This window comes from Astyanax mexicanus, chromosome 12 (genome assembly GCF_023375975.1).
Source record: "Astyanax mexicanus isolate ESR-SI-001 chromosome 12, AstMex3_surface, whole genome shotgun sequence".
NCBI lineage: Eukaryota > Metazoa > Chordata > Actinopteri > Characiformes > Acestrorhamphidae > Astyanax > Astyanax mexicanus.
The window spans coordinates 35,235,893-35,258,919 of NC_064419.1; the positions used below are offsets into that span (position 1 = coordinate 35,235,893).

Below are 23,027 nucleotides of genomic sequence, written 5' to 3' on the forward strand. Positions count from 1 at the left end.
ATAACTGTCATGGATTAGCAGGCAAGGCAACATGGAGGCGGACGTAAAAGCTGGTAGAATTTATTAAATATATAAACAAATAAACAAAGAAACAAGCAAGGAACAAGCGAGAGATAAAGAAGATAACATAAGCAAACAGAGAGGCTAAAAACAAAACAGAATAAACTAAACGGGGAACAAGGAAAAATAAACCAAGGAAAAAAAAAAAATTAAACAAGATTTAAACAAGAGATAAACACGGAGTAGATAACTAGGGCAATAAACGAGAAGAAACACAGGAATCACAAACAACAGGGGAAGGCGCAAAGACCGACAAACACAGACTGAAACACTAGGGCTATATATACACAGGAAACACACGTGCAACAATGAACACCTGGGGAAACAGGTAACGAGGGGGTGGAGCTACAAATTAGACACAAGGGTAAACGTGAGTGGAAAACTACCGGGGAGCACGCTGGGAAACGGGGAAACACAGGGCAAGAAGGCAAGGGCGTGACAATAACAGCTTTAAAGAGACTCTGTCTCTTTCAATTGTTGGGATTTCTAAACACTGGTAAGGCACTTTTTCATGTTTTCTTACCTGTATGATAACCCTGTATTTTATGGGAAATGGTAAATCATACAGCATTTTAAAGCAAGTCTATAAAGACTAGTCAACATCTCAATGCACTTTGAGGCAACCTTATGACTGTTTAAGCATATGTTGCGTTAGCTACAGTATACTGGCATCAACAACCCCCTTTTTAAAATCTACATTTGAGGTAAATCGATAGAATGTATTACAATATATTAGGGAGTTACTACTGAATAGGAAACAGCTTCAGAATGGCCTGTCCTTACAGGCAGACTCAACATTCTTGGCCATCAGGACAATACACTGCACTGTGTTTATGATCAGCAAGACTGGAAGTAGAAAAACAAAACATGACAGCATTTCATCTTTTATAATGAGCACAGTTGTTGAGTCTGTAGACCCTGTGGAGTTTATATTGATGGCCCAATGCCTCGTGCAGAATACAACAAAAGAAAAAAAAGCCTTAACAATAGAATATAGGTCTTTTGTTATATTCCTGACAACATCGTATAGTCTTGCATTACACGTCTAAAGTTACACATTGGAATATTATGCGTAATTAATCATTTCAGGCATCAAAAAGCTAAAGTTAGCATGTTGGAAATAGCATCTGAGTGACACCAAATATTGTAATGAGTTTAAAACTCACACTGGACTGCCATCATGATCTGATTATTGGATGAAAAGGCCCGTAATGTTCCTGATTCATTTAGAACCTGTCAGCTGGGGAAAGGCCACATATTGTGAGATGTTACATGAAACCATGTCCTGTGGCATATGCAGAACATCAAATTTGATAGACCATTACACAACAAATCACATTAAGTGGGAAAGGCTTTCCAATTTTCCACTAATTGGCCAACATTGCTCGTCATCTCCTTCCACTTCCGCTGTTTTTTTTTCGTTACTTTAATCATAATTTTCCATATGAATCATCTTCTCTAACCTTGAACAAAGTCTGCTATTGTATTAGTAATGGTGAAAAACATACACATTTAAAAGACATAGTTCGTTTTAAAAAAGAGCTACTAAATTTGCAAAAAAAAAAAAGGTTTATTAATATCATACTCACTGATATGCTGAATGGAGCACACATGTATAAGTTGTTAGGTGATATCTTAAGCATGAGGTTGAAATTGAGTCAAGAAGACCACATAAATTATTGAAATTTGAATAAGGATAATGATAGTGGTATGATACAGTGTTGTTTAGCTTCCATACGACATGGCAAAAGTCACAGGACACTATGGGATGATACTAGTTTCCAATGCATTCCCAATTACACTGTGTTTGCCCTAACACTATGGTTACAGACCTGGAAAAATAATATTATAATACTATCGCCGTAAGTCTAACATTTCTAAGAAAAGCTAATTTAATCTAAATGTATATAATTGTTTGATCCCAGTTTATGTTTTCATTTTGCCAAGGTGATATTCCTTAAGCAACAAACTGCAAGCTCAAGCATACAGTACCCTTCCAGTAACATGTTGACTGAATTCCAATTAAATGACACCACTTAAGTGCTCTGGAAACAGCAGGTAAACATGAGGCAAACTTGCTGAGGGCCCTATGCAGTGGGGATCAACTGAGGCCCAAAAACTGGCTTTGATATGCGGCTGTATTCCAAGACGCATAAATTTGCTGATTTACAGACTTCTACAGAATGATCGATTAGCCATTTTTGTGAGCACATTCCCTTATTAGATCTAGTGGATCATTTCATAACAATGCTCCTGCCTTTACTAATTTAATCAATATTAAATTCAGCATTTCCACCTTAAATATCCATTTAGTAGGAAATAAGAGCGAGTGAGCTTGTGAAATAGCTAAAGCAGTCCAATTTCAAAACACCACAGAGAGTAGTCTGACCTGCCCACCCCTCCCCAGAGGTGAAGCTCACTCGGGTTGCCAAGTTGAGGAGGCTGAATCTACACAATCCAGTGCAAGACAAGTTTAGTAACTTCTACCATGGCAAACAACAGCGAGTCAGCGAGCTGATTAACTTTGTAAGTTAATCAGCAAATTAATACATTTAGAGTGTTTTTATTGGTTGCACATAATAAACCAGCTCATGTGAACTTTATCTGTAGCAGACATCCCAAGTTGCAAAAGTTGATTTCAGGGAGATTACCCCCAACAACAAATTAGTTTGATCTTTTTTCTTCTTGGAAGGCCCTGCCTCTGCTTTCCTTTTTTCTGTTGGAAAAAAAACTTAATTTGACAAAAATTGACAATTACAATATCACAAAAAATTGCACAACATCAAAAACATTTCATATCATTTTACAATAATTATTAATATTGCCTCCGCCATGATCTGCTTTCTCTCACTCACTGAACAAATCCCGTCCGGGAGGGGGGAAAAACACTGCACGCCCACATTAAATACTGATACAGGGAGCCACTACCAAAATGCAGGAGACTCCCGCAGCTTCAGGGAGACTTAGTTTGTCTGCTGTAGTTAGCTAACCTAGCTTTAAGCACCACTAACTGCGTTAGCCTAAGCCAGGCCTGTTATACCTGAAAAATCCTACTGCTCCAAGAATACACACCCCAGAGCCTGAGTTACTGCTTTACAGGTCCTAGTGGTATATTGCTTAGTTCAGCAGATATCATAAATATCTATATTTGAGTAGCCTAGGCTTTTTAGGGTGTGGAGCAGCTAAGGTTACAGCTGAACCAGCCCGCTTGCTAGCTTCCATGCTGCAGCACCTCTTGATCGCTGTTGTGTATAGTACTGGCAACCTCGTAGATGCAGTAAGTGTTGGGGAATGAGCAGGCGGAGTCAGAGGCCAAAACAAACACAGATGTGACACACTCCACAGTCTAAATAGAAACATACTGGCTGAAGCACTGCTGACAAGAGCTGCCAGTGCTTTAACTCAGCATGTTTCCTTAATATCTGGTGATACATTTTGATCATTTTATCATTTGCTACTGGATTTGGGTATTTGGGGACGTCCATGGTGAGAACGTGTAATTAAACAGAGCATGTGGAAGAGTAATTTTAATACAGGTTAATGTTAATACATTTCTGTTTGAAATTTTGTGTTTATGTTTTTTTATGTTAGACACTTTCAGAATCTAGAACAATATTACATTCAACAAACCTACCAGACCACTCTGTTTTCAGAATGAGTGTGTTTTGTTCTTACTGAGAGGAGTTTATGTGTTTATTCTGCTATCAAGTGGCTCAAATGCATCCAGATATAATACTGATACTCAAGACACATTAATTAACCTGGTGTAAATGGGGGTTAAGTGTGTTAGAGTATATAAGTGTATTTAATAAAAACATGTAAATACTGGTCCAAACAACCTTCCAACAGCTTGCCTATAGACCCAATTACATTACTCAGACAAACAAGTCATTTCAGTTCAGCTGTGTATTTTTCTCCATAATGGCATTCTTTACAGGCTGATAATACCTCCTGCTCCAACAATGGAAAATCCCACTTCAGGACCACATTCAGGGCTTTCAGATAAGACGCTAAAAACAATCTCACCAATCAATGATTCTTTTTTTTGCCTTTATCAAGAACCACAAAAATGTGGCCACATTCAGAATTACGGAACAGCAGGAGAATGTGTTTTGTGTGCTGAGTGGCTACATGCACACATGTGGGCGCTTGTGAATGCAAAATAAACAGAGAAGGATGGATAGGATCTCGCTATTTCGAAGAAATCTCAGTCAGCATTAAAGGAAACAATTACAGCACAGCTGGCTGCTGTATTTGTGTAGAAATGCATAGATAAAGTGTTACATAATCAGTAAAACTTTCTTTAAAACTCATAATCATAATGTATTATACAGCATTCATAACACTTTATAATAAATGCCATTACCTTGCACAAATAACTCATAAGCATACAGCTCTGGAAAAAAAAATAAGAGACCACTTCAGTTTCTGAATCAGTTTCTCTGCTTTGTCTATTAATAGGTATATGTTTGAGTACAATGAACATTGTTGTTTTATTCTATAAACTACGGACAACATTTCTCCCAAATTCCAAATAAAAATATTGTTATTTAGAGCATTTATTTGCAGAAAATGAGAAATGGCTGAAATAACAATAAGATGCAGAGCTTTCAGACATTAAATAATGCAAAGAAAACACGTTCATAAATAAATACATTTAATCACAGTTTTCATGCATCTTGGCATGTTCTCCTCCACCAGTCTTACACACTGCTTTTGGATAACTTTATGCCACTCCTGGTGCAAAAATTCAATCATCTCAGCTTGGTTTGATGGCTTGTGATCATCCATCTTCCGCTTGATTATATTCCAGAGGTTTTCAATTTGGTAAAATCAAAGAAACTAATCATGGTCTCTTTTTTTTTACAGAGCTGTACACTGCACCCTGTAAAGTAAACATACAGTAATTTAATTTACAAAGCATAATTAATGCAACACTGGATTCTAAATAAACTTTGTAACGTTGCAGAAGCTTACAGAAATAATGCCACAGCGAAAGCGTGCCGCAATCAAAACTAAAGGCGGTCCAACAAAATATTAGTGTGACCTTTTTTTGTTTGGCATTTCACAATGATACAGACTGACCTATCACTGCAGTACTTCAGGCATAAAAAAAACACTGCACATTACCAAAACATCATACCGAGTGTAGAATAGTAGTAAAAAAAGTGGAGAAAACAATATTTTAGCCTGCTTTGCTGCAATATATCACTATATAACCAAAATATCACTGTTGAGGTAAACTATGACCAAACTGCTCAGGTAAAAATGTGGCAAAAATATTATTATTAGAATAGCACTACTGAGGTAAATGTATTGTGCTTTGTTGGTATGCCTGCTCTCATATAAACATTTGCAGTGTTCAATAAATCTTTAAAACTAAACAAAAGCCTTTTGCAATAACACCTCCTTCCTACACTACAATGAAGTAATCTACTCAACCACTATGCCATTATAATTATAGCACTTTCAACACCAATCATATGATGCAGCTTTTTACATCATGCAGTGTGGTGAGGAGCTAAATATAAGCTCATTCTTTGTTTGTCTCACTCTTGGTTTCTGAGCTCACAGAATCTCTGGCATATCCTAAACAGCATGAATGGACTCAGACAAAATATGACAGTTGACGAATATTTGGGGGTTTATTTATACAGTGCAGACTTTACGATCGAGGAAAAAAAGAGAAAAAGAAATACACACAGACACAATCTCAAGTTCAGTTTACTCGACCTAACACAATAAACACAAAAAGACAATAGCTCTCGGCTGCCTGTAGCCGTGCCCACGTTTGGCACGCTACTGGGCGGCTTGCCTGGCCGCTTGCCTGGCCAGACGCTCCTGTTCAGCTTTCTCTCTCATCTCTTTCTCTCTCTCGACCAGCTGCCGACGCTCAGCCTCCCAGTCCTGCACCCGCTTCTGGTACTCGGCTACGTCCAGCTGCTCGAAGGCACTCAGCTTCTCCTGTGCCAGGTCGGATGTAAGAGCCTCCAGACTGCTGGAGTCCTCCTTGCCCTGAGCCTGTAGCTGCTCCCTCAGCTCCTGTACACCAACCAGACAGAGAAGATAGAAAAATATAGCAAGATTCTTAAAAGGTGGAGAGAATTTGGTTGGTTAAAAAATTATTACAGCACAAAAACTGTCATTTATCATTAAATCTATGCAATGGAATATCTGGCAACCGAAAATATTCAGCTGCAAAAAAGCACTTCCAGTGCAAAGCCTATTAAGTGAGAAGGTTTAATAATTTAGACAGAACAATTAACTTTATATACAGCTCTGGAAAAAATAAGAGACCCCAAAACAATTATGAGTTTCTTAGATTTTACCAAATTGAAAACCTCTGGAATATAGTCAAGAGATTGAGAAGATGGATGATCACAAGCCATCGAACCAAACTGAACTGCTTAATTTTTGCATCAGCAGTGGCACAAGGTTTTCCAAAAGCAGTGTGTAAGACTGGTGGAGGAGAACATCCCAAGATGCATAAAAACTGTGATTAAAAACCAGGGTTATACTACCAAATACTGATTTCTGAACTCTTAAAACTTTATGAATATGAACTTGTTTTTTTTGCATTACTTGAGGTCTAAAAGCTCTGCAACTTTTTTTATTTCAGACATTTCTCATTTTCTGCAAATAAATGCTCTAGATGACAATATTTTTATGTGGAATTTAGGAAAATTGTTGTCCGTAGTTTATAGAATAAAAATGTAAAATTTACTCAAACATATATCTATAAATATCAAAATCAGAGAAACTGATTCAGTAACTGAAGTGATCTCTTAATTTTTCTAGAGCTGTATTTTACATCATATTGCCATTGTGTTTTATCCCATGTCAATATATTTTTTAACAGTGGCAGCAGGCCCACACTCTACTCCCCTGCCCGGGGTATAGCTGCAGTGCCAGCAGACAGCCAACAAATGGCAAGTTTAAGTTCATTTTTGCATGCTTAACTCACATAATTTATTAAAGAATTCAATATTAACGAGTTGTCCCCCTGTCACAGGGGGACGTAGGGCCCTCGCACAACAGCGCAAATCGTACCGGGCCAAACCGAGAAACCGGTAGAAGTAATTTTAAGGTCTTATTGAGTGTGCCAATTTTCAAGAGTTTTCTATCCTGTTAAACACGTGAAATATCCATTTAAAATACAGGTGGCGCTTTAGCGCTGTTAAAATACATGTATTTGAAATTCTAATTCTACATCAAAGAACAGCCTTAGATAAGCAGGCCGGTCAAATTTTGTGAGTTTTTCTCCGTTATAACCTCCTCAAAACACCTGGCATTACCTAGGTTTTGACCTCCTGTTTTGATGTGGCATCTCACAAATTCAACCATCTGCCATTTCGTCCTCGTTTGAGATATCGACTATTCCTTCACAATTTATCATCAGATATGTTCAATGTTTATTTTTACCAAATACCAAGAGAATTCAACAAATTTGCTAGGAGTAGTTTGACAATGTACACAAAAAATGTGTGTAAAATGCAGATATTTCAAAATGGCCGACTTCCTGTTGGGCGGAGTCAGTCCTACCAATGCTTAAAATGTGTGTAATGATGTCTTTTGTGTTTTTGCCAAGTTTCATGAATTTTCAAAAATCTGTTTTCTGACCGTGTCATGGTTTCACTTTGGTTTAGTGTTGCGTCTCTAGTGAATCAATTGCTCGACATTGGGTCACCGTTTTACCGATCAACTAATCCTTTGGCAGTTATCATCAAATATGTCTGTTGTTCATTTACAGCGAAATAAGAGGTAATCTGACAAAGACTTTAGGAGCAGTTTAAATGAGTTTGTGAAAAATGTGTAAAAATATTACAAATTCCAATATGGCCGACTTCCTGTTGGGCGGAGCTAATACAACCCAATGGCAAATATGTGCAGGGTCACACTATCTACGATCCTACCAAAATTTGAGAAGATTAGACAAATTTTGACACATCCACAGCTAATTTATTAACTGAACAAATTAGGGGGCGCTGTAGAGTCAGCTAGCTACACATGAAAAAATTATCACAATATTTGTAATGTGTTTTTAGGTCCTATGCAATCTGACAATTTTCAAGCGTTTTTGATTATTCCTGTAATGTCAAATATTAATTGAAACCTAGGTGGCGCTATAGAGCCAATGAAATGCGTATATATGAAATTTCAATTTCAGACCAAAGGACCACGTAAAACAAGCAGGCCTGTAAAGTTTTGTGAGTTTTCATCCATTTTAACCTCCTCAAACACCTACCAACACAAGAATGTATTCACTTCCTGTTTTAATGGGGTATCTCAAGCAATTCAACTGTCTGCCATTACGTCCCCGTTTAAGATATCGACTATTCCTTCGCAATTTATCATCAGGTGTGTTAGTAGTTTATTGTTGACAAATATCAAGAGTATTCAACAAATTCCCTAGGAGGAGTTCGACAAAGTATGCAAAAAATGTGTGTAAAATGCACATATTTCAAAATGGCCGACTTCCTGTTGGGTGGAGTCAGTCCTACCAATACGGCAAACGTGTCTAATGATGTCTCTTGTGTTTTCGCCAAATTTCAGGAATTTCCAATCATCTGTGTTCTGACCGTGTCATGTTTTCACTTTGGTTTAGTGTTGCGTCTCTAGTTAATCAATTGCCCGCCATTACGACACCGTTTCAGCTATTGACTATTCCTTCGCAATTTATCTCCACTTATGTCTGGAGCCTATCCATGCCCAATTTTGAGGTAATCTGACAAAGACTCTAGGAGGAGTTCGAATGAGTATGTGAAAAATGTGTAAAAATGTCACAAATTCCAATATGGCCGACTTCCTGTTGGGCGGAGCAAATGCATGCCTATTGGTAATATGTGCGGGATCATATTGTCTATGTTTCTACCAAAAATCGAGAATATTGGAGAAATTTTGAGAAAGCTACAGCTAATTTAATGGCCTAAATAAAATAGGGGGCGCTGTAGAGTCCTCTAGCTACACATGAGAAAAACGACAAAATATTCCTAAATCATTTCAAAGACTTATTGAATCTGCCAATTATCAAGAGGCTGAGAGCTTTTCATAAATATGATATAAAATAGGTGGCGCTAGAGAGCTGATGAAAGACGAATTTACGAAATTCCAACTTACGGTCAAAGTATGGCCTAAGCCAAATAGCTCTGTAAAATTTTAGGAGTTTTCAAACATCCTAACCCCTCCGAAACCCAGCGGGAAACTTTTTATTTTGCAACTTCCTGTCAAAATGGCCGACTTCCTGTTGGGCGGAGTCAAATAAAACCTAATGATTCTTGTTGTTTATGAGGAGGTCAATGAGCGTACCAAAGTTGGTGCACGTTGGACAAACTTCATCCCGGCCACTGCCGACGTTTGGGGGCGCTATAGAGCTCCTGAACCACGCCAAAGTCCAGCCTCTATGGAACTTTAAAATTTTCGCCGAGCTTGAGGTCTGTGCCAAAATGTGTGAGTTTTCGAGTATCGGAAATGCCTCAAAAATGGATGCAAAGAGGCAGAATAATAATAACGAGTTGTCCCCCTGTCACAGGGGGACGTAGGGCCCTCGCACAACAGCGCAAATCGTACCGGGCCAAACCGAGAAACTGGTAAAAGTAATTTTGAGGTCTTATTGAGTGTGCCAATTTTCAAGAGTTTTCTATCCTGTTAAACGTGAAATATCCATTTAAAATAACGGTGGCTCTATAGCGCTGTTAAAATACATGTATTTGAAATTCTAATTCTACATCAAACAACAGCCTTAGATAAGCAGGCTGGTCAAATTTTGTGAGTTTTTCTCCGTTATAACCTCCTCAAAACACCTGGCATTACCTAAGTTTTCACCTCCTGTTTTGATGTGGGATCTCAAAAATTCAACCATCTGCCATTTCGTCCTCGTTTGAGATATCGACTATTCCTTCACAATTTATCATCAGATATGTTCATTGTTTATTTTTACCAAATACCAAGAGAATTCATCAAATTTGCTAGGAGAAGTTTGACAATGTACACAAAAAATGTGTGTAAAATGCAGATATTTCAAAATGGCCGACTTCCTGTTGGGCGGAGTCAGTCCTACCAATGCTGAAAATGTGTGTAATGATGTCTTTTGTGTTTTTGCCAAGTTTCATGAATTTTCAATAATCTGTTTTCTGACCATGTCATGGTTTCACTTTGGTTTAGTGTTGCGTCTCTAGTGACTCAATTGCTCGCCATTGGGTCACCGTTTTACCGATCAACTAATCCTTTGGCAATTATCATCAAATATGTCTGTTGTTCATTTACAGCGAAATAAGAGGTAATCTGACAAAGACTTTAGGAGCAGTTTAAATTAGTTTGTGAAAAATTTGTAAAAATATTACAAAATCCAATATGGCCGACTTCCTGTTGGGCGGAGCTAATACAAGCCAATTGCAAATATGTGCAGGGTCATACTATCTACGATCCTACCAAAATTTGAGAAGATTAGACAAATTTTGACACATCCACAGCTAATTTATTAAACAAATGAATTAGGGGCGCTGTAGAGTCTGCTAGCTATACATGAAAAAATTGTCAAAATATTTGTAAAGTGTTTTTAGGTCTTATGCAATCTGTCAATTTTCAAGAGGTTTTGAGCATTCCCATAATGTTAAATATGCATTGAAACCTAGGTGGCGCTATAGAGCCAATGAAATACGTATACAAGAAATTTTAATTTCAGATGACAGTACTGCTTAATTCAAGCAGGCCTGTAAATTTTCGCGAGTTTTCAACCTTTTTAACCTCCTCAAACACGTACTAACACCAGAATGTATTCACTTCCTGTTTTAATGGGGCATCTCAAGCAGTTCAACTGTCCGCCATTTCGTCCTCGTTTAAGATATCGACTATTCCTTCGCAATTTATCATCACGGATGGTAGTAGTTTTTTGCTGACAAATATCAAGAGTATTCAACAAATTCCCTAGGAGGAGTTCGACAAAGTATGCAAAAAATGTTTGTAAAATGCACATATTTCAAAATGGCCGACTTCCTGTTGGGCGGAGTCAATCATTCCAATACTAAAAACGTGTCTTATGATGTCTCTTGTGTTTTTACCAAGTTTCATGATTTTTCAATCATCTGTTTTATGACTGTGTCATGGTTTCACTTTGGTCTAGTGTTGCGTCTCCATTAAATTAATTGTCCGCCATTACGTCATCGTTTCAGCTATCGACTATTCCTTCGCAATTTATCACCATGTATGTCTGGAGCCTATCCACACCAAATTTAGAGGTAATATGACAAAGACTCTAGGAGGAGTTTGAATGAGTTCGTGAAAAATGTGTAAAAATTCCACAAATTTCAAAATGGCCGACTTCCTGTTGGGCAGAGCTAGTACAAGCCAATGGGTAATATGTGCGGGATGATAGTTTCTATGTTGTTGCCAAAAATCGAGAATATTGGAGAAATTTTGAGACAGCTACAGCTAATTTAATGGCCTAAACAAAATAGGGGGCGCTGTAGAGTTCTCTAGCTACACATGAGAAAAACGACAAAATATTCCTAAATCATTTCAAATACTTATTGAATCTGCCAATCATCAAGAGGCTGAGAGCTTTTCATAAATATGATATAAAATAGGTGGCGCTAGAGAGCTGATGAAAGACGAATTTACGAAATTCCAACTTACGGTCAAAGTATGGCCTAACCCGAATAGCTCTGTAAAATTTTAGGAGTTTTCAAACATCCTAACCCCTCCGAAACCCAGCGGGAATCTTTTTATTTTGCAACTTCCTGTCAAAATGGCCGACTTCCTGTTGGGCGGAGTCAAATAAAACCTAGTGATTCTTGTTGTTTATGAGGAGGTCAATGAGCGTACCAAAGTTGGTGCACGTTGGACAAACTTCATCCCGGCCACTGCCGACGTTTGGGGGCGCTATAGAGCTCCTGAACAACGCCAAAGTCCAGCCTCTATGGAACTTTAAAATTTTCGCCGAGCTTGAGGTCTGTGCCAAAATGCGTGAGTTTTCGAGTATCGGAAATGCCTCAAAAATGGACGCAAAGAGGCAGAATAATAATAATAACGAGTTGTCCCCCTGTCACAGGGGGACGTAGGGCCCTCGCACAACAGCGCAAATCGTACCGGGCCAAACCGAGAAACCGGTAAAAGTAATTTTGAGGTCTTATTGAGTGTGCCAATTTTCAAGAGTTTTCTATCCTGTTAAACATGTGAAATATCCATTTAAAATACAGGTGGCGCTATGGCGCTGTTAAAATACATGTATTTGAAATTCTAATTCTACATCAAACAACAGCCTTAGATAAGCAGGCTGGTCAAATTTTGTGAGTTTTTCTCCGTTATAACCTACTCAAAACACCTGGCATTACCTAAGTTTTCACCTCCTGTTTTGATGTGGGATCTCAAAAATTCAACCATCTGCCATTTCGTCCTCGTTTGAGATATCGACTATTCCTTCACAATTTATCATCAGATATGTTCATTGTTTATTTTTACCAAATACCAAGAGAATTCATCAAATTTGCTAGGAGAAGTTTGACAATGTACACAAAAAATTTGTGTAAAATGCAGATATTTCAAAATGGCCGACTTCCTGTTGGGCGGAGTCAGTCCTACCAATGCTGAAAATGTGTGTAATGATGTCTTTTGTGTTTTTGCCAAGTTTCATGAATTTTCAATAATCTGTTTTCTGACCATGTCATGGTTTCACTTTGGTTTAGTGTTGCGTCTCTAGTGACTCAATTGCTCGCCATTGGGTCACCGTTTTACCGATCAACTAATCCTTTGGCAATTATCATCAAATATGTCTGTTGTTCATTTACAGCGAAATAAGAGGTAATCTGACAAAGACTTTAGGAGCAGTTTAAATTAGTTTGTGAAAAATTTGTAAAAATATTACAAAATCCAATATGGCCGACTTCCTGTTGGGCGGAGCTAATACAAGCCAATTGCAAATATGTGCAGGGTCATACTATCTACGATCCTACCAAAATTTGAGAAGATTAGACAAATTTTGACACATCCACAGCTAATTTATTAAACAAACGAATTAGGGGGCGCTGTAGAGTCTGCTAGCTATACATGAAAAAATTGTCAAAATATTTGTAAAGTGTTTTTAGGTCTTATGCAATCTGTCAATTTTCAAGAGGTTTTGAGCATTCCCATAATGTCAAATATGCATTGAAACCTAGGTGGCGCTATAGAGCCAATGAAATACGTATACAAGAAATTTTAATTTCAGATGACAGTACTGCTTAATTCAAGCAGGCCTGTAAATTTTCGAGAGTTTTCAACCTTTTTAACCTCCTCAAACACCTACTAACACCAGAATGTATTCACTTCCTGTTTTAACGGGGCATCTCAAGCAATTCAACTGTCCGCCATTTCGTCCTCGTTTAAGATATCGACTATTCCTTCGCAATTTATCATCACGGATGGTAGTAGTTTTTTGCTGACAAATATCAAGAGTATTCAACAAATTCCCTAGGAGGAGTTCGACAAAGTATGCAAAAAATGTGTGTAAAATGCACATATTTCAAAATGGCCGACTTCCTGTTGGGCGGAGTCAATCATTCCAATACTAAAAACGTGTCTTATGATGTCTCTTGTGTTTTTACCAAGTTTCATGATTTTTCAATCATCTGTTTTATGACCGTGTCATGGTTTCACTTTGGTCTAGTGTTGCGTCTCCATTAAATTAATTGTCCGCCATTACGTCATCGTTTCAGCTATCGACTATTCCTTCGCAATTTATCACCATGTATGTCTGGAGCCTATCCACACCAAATTTAGAGGTAATATGACAAAGACTCTAGGAGGAGTTTGAATGAGTTCGTGAAAAATGTGTAAAAATTCCACAAATTTCAAAATGGCCGACTTCCTGTTGGGCAGAGCTAGTACAAGCCAATGGGTAATATGTGCGGGATGATAGTTTCTATGTTGTTGCCAAAAATCGAGAATATTGGAGAAATTTTGAGACAGCTACAGCTAATTTAATGGCCTAAACAAAATAGGGGGCGCTGTAGAGTCCTCTAGCTACACATGAGAAAAACGACAAAATATTCCTAAATCATTTCAAATACTTATTGAATTTGCCAATTATCAAGAGGCTGAGAGCTTTTCATAAATATGATATAAAATAGGTGGCGCTAGAGAGCTGATGAAAGACGAATTTACGAAATTCCAACTTACGGTCAAAGTATGGCCTAACCTGAATAGCTCTGTAAAATTTTAGGAGTTTTCAAACATCCTAACCACTCCGAAACCCAGCGGGAAACTTTTTATTTTGCAACTTCCTGTCAAAATGGCCGACTTCCTGTTGGGCGGAGTCAAATAAAACCTAGTGATTCTTGTTGTTTATGAGGAGGTCAATGAGCGTACCAAAGTTGGTGCACGTTGGACAAACTTCATCCCGGCCACTGCCGACGTTTGGGGGCGCTATAGAGCTCCTGAACAACGCCAAAGTCCAGCCTCTATGGAACTTTAAAATTTTCGCCGAGCTTGAGGTCTGTGCCAAAATGCGTGAGTTTTCGAGTATCGGAAATGCCTCAAAAATGGACGCAAAGAGGCAGAATAATAATAATAATAATAAACGGACCAAAAACAATAGGGCTTTGCACCTCCGGTGCAGGCTTCGCCTGCGCCTTCGGTGCTCGGGCCCTAATAATAAACGGACCAAAAACAATAGGGCTTTGCACCTCCGGTGCAGGCTTCGCCTGCGCCTTCGGTGCTCGGGCCCTAATAATAATAAACGGACCAAAAACAATAGGGCTTTGCACCTCCGGTGCAGGCTTCGCCTGCGCCTTCGGTGCTCGGGCCCTAATTATTAGATTTGGTATCAGTTTACCACCTCTTCACAAACTGGCTGTTATTAAGCTGTGCAGGGCTATAAAAGTAACATTAGCTGAGGTAGCTTAAATAGCTAACTTTGAGTAAGGCAGCCAGCATTTTGGTATACAAATGAGAGCTAAATGTGACTTGAATAGCACTACTGAGATCATTCATGACAAAAAAAAATATCAAAGCTGATGGAAATGTATGTCTAAAATGGCACTGCTCAGGTAAAAGTGTGGCTAAAGTAGCACTACTGTTTTGTTGGTTTGCCTGCGGGGGCATAACATGCTTAGTATTCAATAAAATTATTTTTTATAGGTTTTTTGTTCTTAAAAAAATACAGCTACAATTGTAGACTATTTGATTTATTCTGTGATTTATTCAGTTTTGACCAAAGATTTTCATTTCAGTGCTTCTCTAATTACACCCATAATAAAAAGCTGCACCAGAATCAAATTCGGTCTCCACTACAATCATCTCAAACAAATGTTGCCACTCCATCTCTAAATTACCATAGCTTTCCCTACCCCATTTCTACACACCCCAACAGTGTCACACCCTTATCCTTACATATATATATATATATATATATATATATATATATATATATATATATATATATATATATATATATATATATATAGATTTATGTAATTTTTTTTCTCCCTATATGGAGCTCTCGAGTGGTACAACTGTCTAAACACTGGCCCAAACACTGCTGATTTATCAGACAGGTCCCCAGGAATGGCACAGCTATCTGTGCCCAGATGTACTAGAGAGCATAATTGCCCTCACTCTCTGTGTGGGTGGCCTTCTAACAGTGTTCAGTGTGATGCTAGCCAGTGTGGAGGGTCTGTTAGCTGATGTAACAGAATTAGCAGTTAGCAATCATGTCCATCTTGGCATTGTATTAGTGGAAGTTTAAAAAAAGCTGTTAGGTGGCTTAGTATGCTAGCTACTGAGTAAGAAAACTGGTAAAAACGTATATATCACTCTTAGACATACTACACGTAATATAGCATTTTTCTGACATTCCAAAAGTCATGGGATAGCATTGATCACCAAGTGTTACCTGAATGGCTTGGGAACACCCACATTTATATAAGTAGAGAGGTGTTACTCTATGCAAGAGGTTTATCTTTCCTCAATCTACGGAGTTACATGTGTACTGAGAATAAGACACAGAGAGCATTACCACTCACAGTGGACAGTGCAGTGCATGGTACTGATCATGACCAGCGACATCTGGCTATAAGTATGCTATAAGCTATAAAATATACACATTTAATACAGGAGACCCAAACCCATATCCCATAGGTCAGGGCAGTGTACTTTAGCTTCCATGGGATATGACAAAAGTCATGGGACACAATACTTGTTGCTTTCCCTAACATTTGGCATGTCAGTGTACTTTAAAGATCTGCAGATATTAGCCATTTCTGCATTATATAGTATAGTATAGTTTAGTATAGTATAGTATAGTATCTCCAAAAAAAAAAAACACTTCTTGCTCCCTACTTTTGACATTTTGTTGTGTGCTGGTAAGGAATGTCTTAGGAAACACCATCATGACTAACCTTAAACTTAGCTGTGTACTGTGGTAATTTAGCTCTTTCAAGCTCATCCTCCTCATCTATGCTGTCATCAGCCTGGTTTTCGGCAGTGTTCTCCTCCGCTGTTTCAGAAGGAGTGGAAGAGAGCTCCTGTAGTATGGTTTGCAAGTAATCAAGCTGACAACACAGAATACACAATCAGAGGTGACCAAATATATATATTTTTCAGACTATAAGACTCACTTAAAATCCTTTCAATTGTCCAAAAATCGTCAGTGTGTCTTATAATCCGGAGCACCTTATGTATGAACTTTACCAGTCAGGTTGTAAGGAGCAGTAAAGCCACTCTGCTGAAGTACAGTGTTATATATCGGACTGTAGACTGACTGTTTAATGTGTTAAAACAAGCTTTGTGGGACAAACTGCTAGGTAATATCGTCCTGGCTTACCGAAGCACTCAGGCTTCCCTTTAGTGTACCTCAGGCAGCATTTACTAGCGCTAACCATGGCTAGCGTTAAGCTGCTAATGCTAAAGCTGCTTCACCCAGCCTTAAAGGATATTTGAAAATCTAAGCTTACTGTAAATAAACAGAAGTGCTTTACTCACCCAAATAAACAGTTTTCAGGAGAGAATCGTGTGATGATTACCATCCACGCTCGCTCTTTTAACTTCAAAAGTTTTTTTATTATTATTATTAGCCTAGCTTTACCTAACCTAGTTACCCCCAACACCACCACGCAGCGACAAAACCTGCTGAATTAGGAAGAAAACATGGCGACACCCCTGTCCTGACTAGTGTTGCATAATGCGCCTTATATTCGGGTGCACATTATGTATGAAAATAGACCAGAAAATAGACGATAATTGATAAGTGCGAAAAAATACAAGCATTTTTTGTTTTTCTTGTAGACTGCATCAGATCTTCTAAATCAAAGTACAGTTCTTTACAACAAGAGTTCACAACTGATGACATGACTCAAACGGTCACTGTATGGTCTTGCTCAAAAACACCACCTGAGCAGTTGTGTGTTTTCTTATACTCACCACTTCTGTAGACAATTTAAAATCCCCAGTATCAGTGCACACTCTCTCCATAACAGCCAGCGATCGGCCAAGGTAGCCTGGAGTCCAGATCAAGGGCATCTGGTGAAACACAACATGTATTCCTCTGGCCATCTCCACCTTACCTAAGAAAAGTGTTACAATATAGGTTTTAATATAGGGTTAAAATTACACAACTGAAAATATACAGTCACATTTTTTTTATTTTTAAATACATGAATTTGAAAATATGTATACATAAATGAGTGCTACAAGTTAGATTTTTTTAAATAAAATATTTATGTTGTATTATTTTTACAGTCATAGTTTATACACACCAATAAGTGCATGGCCCAGTAACTGAGCACTAATGCCAACAGAGTTCTCCTGCTCCAGTCCAGCCAGCATAAGAGCTGCTCCCACGTTCCTCTCTTCCTGCCACTGAAAACAAAACAATATTTCAGGATCTCTGAAAATAACTTTTTCTGTGTAACAATTTACACCACACATCAGCAGAGAAAGAGAGTTTTAGAGAACCCATATCTCAGATTATTATATTTTATGCTCATTTAGGTTTATTAACACAGCTAAAGTCAGAATCTGTAAAAACTGACTATTCCGAATGAACTTGTCCACACACGACAAAATTCAGTTTAATGCAGTTCACCACATCTAATCACACTGAAGTGGTAAGGAATGTCTAAAACAGGATTACTGGTTCATTCAAATATTTCAATACGGACTGCTGATTAAATATTGTACTGCTGTTTAAATATTGGTGTATGGTTATGGACATATTTTAAATTTGTGAAAACTCATTTTAATAAGATTGATATTTGGATAAAACAATAAATGAGAAGGTGTCTATATACAGTATATGGTCAAATATCTAGATATAATGAACCATATAATATAATATAATATAATACCATATAATGAACATCAAAAGACACAGCAGTAAAAGTAATCTGCTTATTTCTAAAAAAAAAAAAAAAAAATAATAATAATAATAATAAATCTTGGAAGTCTGGAAAATGGTTATGTAACAATAAATTACACCAGTTAATCTTATTCAACATCTCACAAACATTAAATCTGACAAGAAAAATAAGCCCATGTCAAATGTGGGGGCTTTTAATGTGACTTTCCTGAGAGGTACCCACTCTAAGCAAGGCTGAATGACATTTTATGCTACACAGATATTTGGAACTGACCATGTGACATAACTTCTAAAACATGTGGAAAATTCCTTCTTATAAAACGTCCTCGGCGTCACTTTTTTAAACAAGCAACAATTACATGTGCTTTTCATCTCAAATCAACAAACCTCCATCAGATATTCAAAGCTTTAGATGATGATACTGGAGATACATACGCTGAGGTCAGGCTTGGTTGCCAAGTATTTGCTCAGGGCGAATAGTGATACTATCTGTGTTGTGGGCTGGGTAAAAGCTTCCTGAAGCATCACCTCCTCAACAACCGAGCAGGCTCCTGTGAAGACAAGAGCAGTCCAAACAGTCAATTATACCGAACATTATTGGCTCCACATCTGTCAGGCAGAGGCAGTACGTGAGCTAAAATCATCTGTTCCCAACATCTTAAAGCACTTACCCTTGTAGTCTTTATCTTTTAGGTAAGAGTCGATCAGAAGATTGAAGGTGAACTCATCTGGGAACATCCCAAATTGCACCTAAATATGGGGATCAATTTAATGTTCATTTGTTTCCCAGAATAACTTTTTTTATAATGAATCTGCAATGAACTGTAGTGTTAACTTAATATTACTCTAAATAATTGTCCCTGTTTACACCTGGTCACGTTCTGCATCTTCGAGTATCAGGATTATTCACAGTCCAATCAGAATATTATGACCAGCTCCACTGATCATATAGGAACACTTTAAAATGCTATATTTACAGCAGTGCTGCTGGAGTTTTTAAACACATCAGTGTCACTGCTGGATCTTTTAAACCAGGAGGTGATCTAAGAAATGCATCCATCTCTCCAAGACGCATTCAATAGAAACAAAACACCAGTAATAATTGCTGTACAATGAACACTTGAAATTTTTAATGGGGGAGATGCATTTGAGTATCATGTGTAAATGCATGTGGCTAAAACATTTTAACAGAATACAATACAAATTAAGTGGCCAGGTGTAAACAGGGCCATTGTCTATTCTTAAAACATTTATCTCTGACCAATCCTTACCTTGTTCTTGAGTGTATGCATGGCTTTTTCTCTGGCTCCATGTTTAAGACACTGTCTGAACCAGCTGTGGACAGTCCAGTCTCGGAGATACCAGCAGTTTGGACTGTGGCGAAACCTAAGAACACAACAGGAGCAGGAGTTTTCAGGTAAATCTTTACAGTAAGGCTACTGTGCACCCTTTAATCTACAAGTCTTCTGAATGTTAAATTACAGTTTACAAGCAATTAAAAGCATACTGCACTTACTTGTATAGGTAGTATTCAGTTTGATCGATTTCCTCTTTTGAAGATATACAGTCTACAGTCTGAAAGAGGCAGAATTATTACTCAATGCAATGTAGCCTATATGTATGCACACACAACGCAAAGAGGAGGAAAAAAAAGCACTGTGAAATTTTTGATAAAATGACACTAAAAATAAAGCATCTGTTTTAATATTTTTGTTTTAATATTATTGCACGTAGTCCGGTTTATGTTATAAACTTTCAGAATTAGCTGCTAACGTATAAGTCAAATCATTTAATATGTAGTCAACAGCAGTGCTCCCTTACCCGAGATATTGTGAGAGAACTGACTGGAAACTTTCTCTCATAAGATCTGTCCATTAAGGAGGCCAACTCACCTAAAAAATACAGAGAAATTGCATTAAAATTATATTCATCAAAAAAAAACAGGATGTACTGGTTAAAGATCAACAGCACTGCTATCGAAGGGAGCAGAGTCTGGAGGAAGAGTGGAGAGACACACAGCCCAAGCTGCTTGAGGTCTAGTGTGAAGTTTCCACACTGCTGGTGTTGGTCCACTATATCAAGTCTAATGTCAGTGCAGTGTTTTCCCAGAAAATCTTACAGCACTTCATGCATCCCTCTGCTGACAACTTTTTTTTTTAGACATGCAGATTTCATTTTTCAGCAGGACTTGGCACACTGCCCCCACTGCCAAAAGTACCAATTGGTCTTAAATAATATTCTAATTTTTGAGACACTGATTTTTAGGTTTTCATTGACTGTAGGCCATAATCATCAACAATAAAATAATTCTTAAAATAAAATAGATCACTCTCTGTGTAATACATTATATAATATATGAGTTATATCACACTTTTAACTGAATTACTATACATATACATACACATTAGTGAATCTCAAAAAATAGAATATCATTGATAAGTTACTTTATTTCAGTAATTCAGTTCAAAATGTGATATGTATATAAAATACATACAACAACATTGTATGTGTAATAATTTATTTGTGATGGCTGAAAACTATATTATATAATAAGAAAACATAAGATATTTCCAGACATTCTACTTAACAAGACTTCAAGGATTTTTAAAGCCACAATAACTAAAATATATAAAAATATGGCAGTTGTTATCAACCCTCTCTTCCAACCCAAACACTATACCTCAATCAGTATATTATTAGGTGGGGATCAGTTGGGGAGGAACACCTGCAGAAAGGAAAGGGAGATCTCTAGAAGAAGAAGGAGATCTAGCAGCTCGAGTTACAAAGGCAAGTGTTAGCATAATCAACACTGCCCTCTGCTGAACACTCACATAAATAAAAGATATGTAGTTTTGAACAGGGTGCTTACCAAGGCTTTGAGGCTCAGTTTGTCTTTGTTCCCACACTTTTGTGTCTGTGTATGCTGCTGAAAGTAGACATCTTCTACCTGCAACATGACAAAACAGGGCATGACATGAGATGGGATGGGTCTGATGGGCATCCCTACAAACACTGTATTTACACTACATGTTGTTGTATACATTGCATTCAGTCGTGTTTTCACTACTATTTAGCTTCCCAGTAAACTAAACAGTCTGGCAGGCAGTAGGGAGGCACTTCAGACACAGACACGGTTAATTAGCTAATAAACCCCAGCGTTAGCTACCGATAGCTTAGCTAAGCTAAGCTAACTGATAACCTCAGCATGGGGAAGGTGAGCAGCCCTGGCTAACAGAGCAGCTCTACTGTCTATATTTACTAATAAACCCGGACACGCTCACACAGCACAGTAATGCTGTGCAGCAGCTTCCGCTACATAAACAGGAGAACCCCAAAACCCACCTGTTTCTCTGTGAGCGGAGATTTTCCCCGCAGTTCTGACCGGCAGGAGAAAGCGCTGCAGTACGGAGGCCGCCATGATCGGGTCCTTCCATCTCCCTCCTCCAGCAGGGGGGAGACAGTCCTGCCTGAGCTAAACCACACCAGCACCAACCCGAGCACCAGTACCAGTACCAGTACCAGCACCAGTATACTCCATATACTCCATATCCGCACATTCCTATAATAATCACTTCAACTTATTTAACAGTTGTCATGGCTAATTAAAAAAATAACTTATGTTTATTATTTTTATTTTAGGGGGATGTTCTTCAGAGCAGGTTTATTTTTTCTATTTTTATTTATGTTATGATTTTTGTAAATATAAAAAATGTGTATATATTTTTTATTTATTTATTTTTTGGAGTATTATGGTCTAATGGTTTATTTTTTATTATTTTTTCGTTTATTATTATTATTATGATTATTATTATTATTATTATTATTATTATTATTATTATTATTATTATTATTATTATTATTATTATTATTTCAAAATGGGTATTCTCTAGAGCCATTTTATGTTTTCTCTTTTTATTTACTTAAAACAATCTAACAGAGACGTTTTTTAATTTTTAATATGTTTTGGTTGGTATTCTCCAGAGCCGTTTTTTTTCCTTTTTATTTATTTATTTATTTTTGGGTGTTCTTCAGAGCCTAACAACGTAAAATATACAAAAATACCACCAAAAAGCAAACACATAACAATAATAATAATAATAATAATAATAATAATAATAATAATAATAATAATAATAATAATAATAATAATAATGGGATCAAATAAAAATAATGAGCTTCAAAGTATTTATGTATTTATGACATTCCTTATTTTTATTCGGAATTAGTTTTTTTAAGCAAATTTCATTTTGTGTATATATTTTTTACCTAATTAGCAATGATTTAAGGTGATAGTTTATTATACAGTCAAGCAGTAGAACCAGAAACGTAAATTTAGAAAATATTGATTGAAAAGACAAAAAACAGTTAACATTTTAACAGCCACAAATTGTAGAGCCTTTCTAGTTAGCTTTGTGGACTTAGCTGTTTTGCTGACTTAAATTCTAAAAATAAATACAAATCTCATAAAACTCAACATGAAAATAGCTCAGACAATTATTTTAGGAAGGTGACGAAAATCCACCTCTATTTAGTAGTTATTAAACACGTGTTAGTACCCATCCCAGGAAGAATGCAGTGATCTGTGTTCAGGTAATCTGTTGTGTCAGCTGTTAAAAATCTTTTCTGTGCTGTTTATTTT

The 23,027-nt window shown here is 37.3% G+C and overlaps 1 protein-coding gene across 1 annotated transcript; it reads right to left on the minus strand.

Moving 5' to 3' along the window:
• Positions 1-5,680: 5,680 nt before the first annotated feature.
• On the minus strand, positions 5,681-21,848 carry mrps27 (mitochondrial ribosomal protein S27). The gene is made up of 11 exons (XM_007247214.4): positions 21,731-21,848; positions 21,258-21,335; positions 20,210-20,280; positions 19,905-19,963; positions 19,660-19,774; positions 19,060-19,138; positions 18,824-18,939; positions 17,787-17,889; positions 17,452-17,594; positions 16,431-16,583; positions 5,681-6,102 (listed from the first exon to the last, which is right to left on the minus strand). Exons 1-11 carry the CDS (start codon positions 21,804-21,806, stop codon positions 5,860-5,862), a joined length of 1,236 nt encoding a protein of 411 aa, XP_007247276.3. The 5' UTR covers positions 21,807-21,848; the 3' UTR covers positions 5,681-5,859.
• Between the last annotated feature and the right edge of the window lie 1,179 nt (positions 21,849-23,027).

Bases quoted from the DNA above. Each gene is read 5' to 3' on its own strand.
- mrps27 (XM_007247214.4), bottom strand. From the start codon at position 21,806: ATGGCGGCCTCCGTACTGCAGCGCTTTCTCCTGCCGGTCAGAACTGCG. The intron at 21,336-21,730 runs GTGGGTTTTGGG...GTCATGTTGCAG, and splicing joins CTCCGCTCACAGAGAAACAG to GTAGAAGATGTCTACTTTCA. The intron at 18,940-19,059 runs GTAAGTGCTTTA...TTGTCTTCACAG, and splicing joins AAAAGATAAAGACTACAAGG to GAGCCTGCTCGGTTGTTGAG.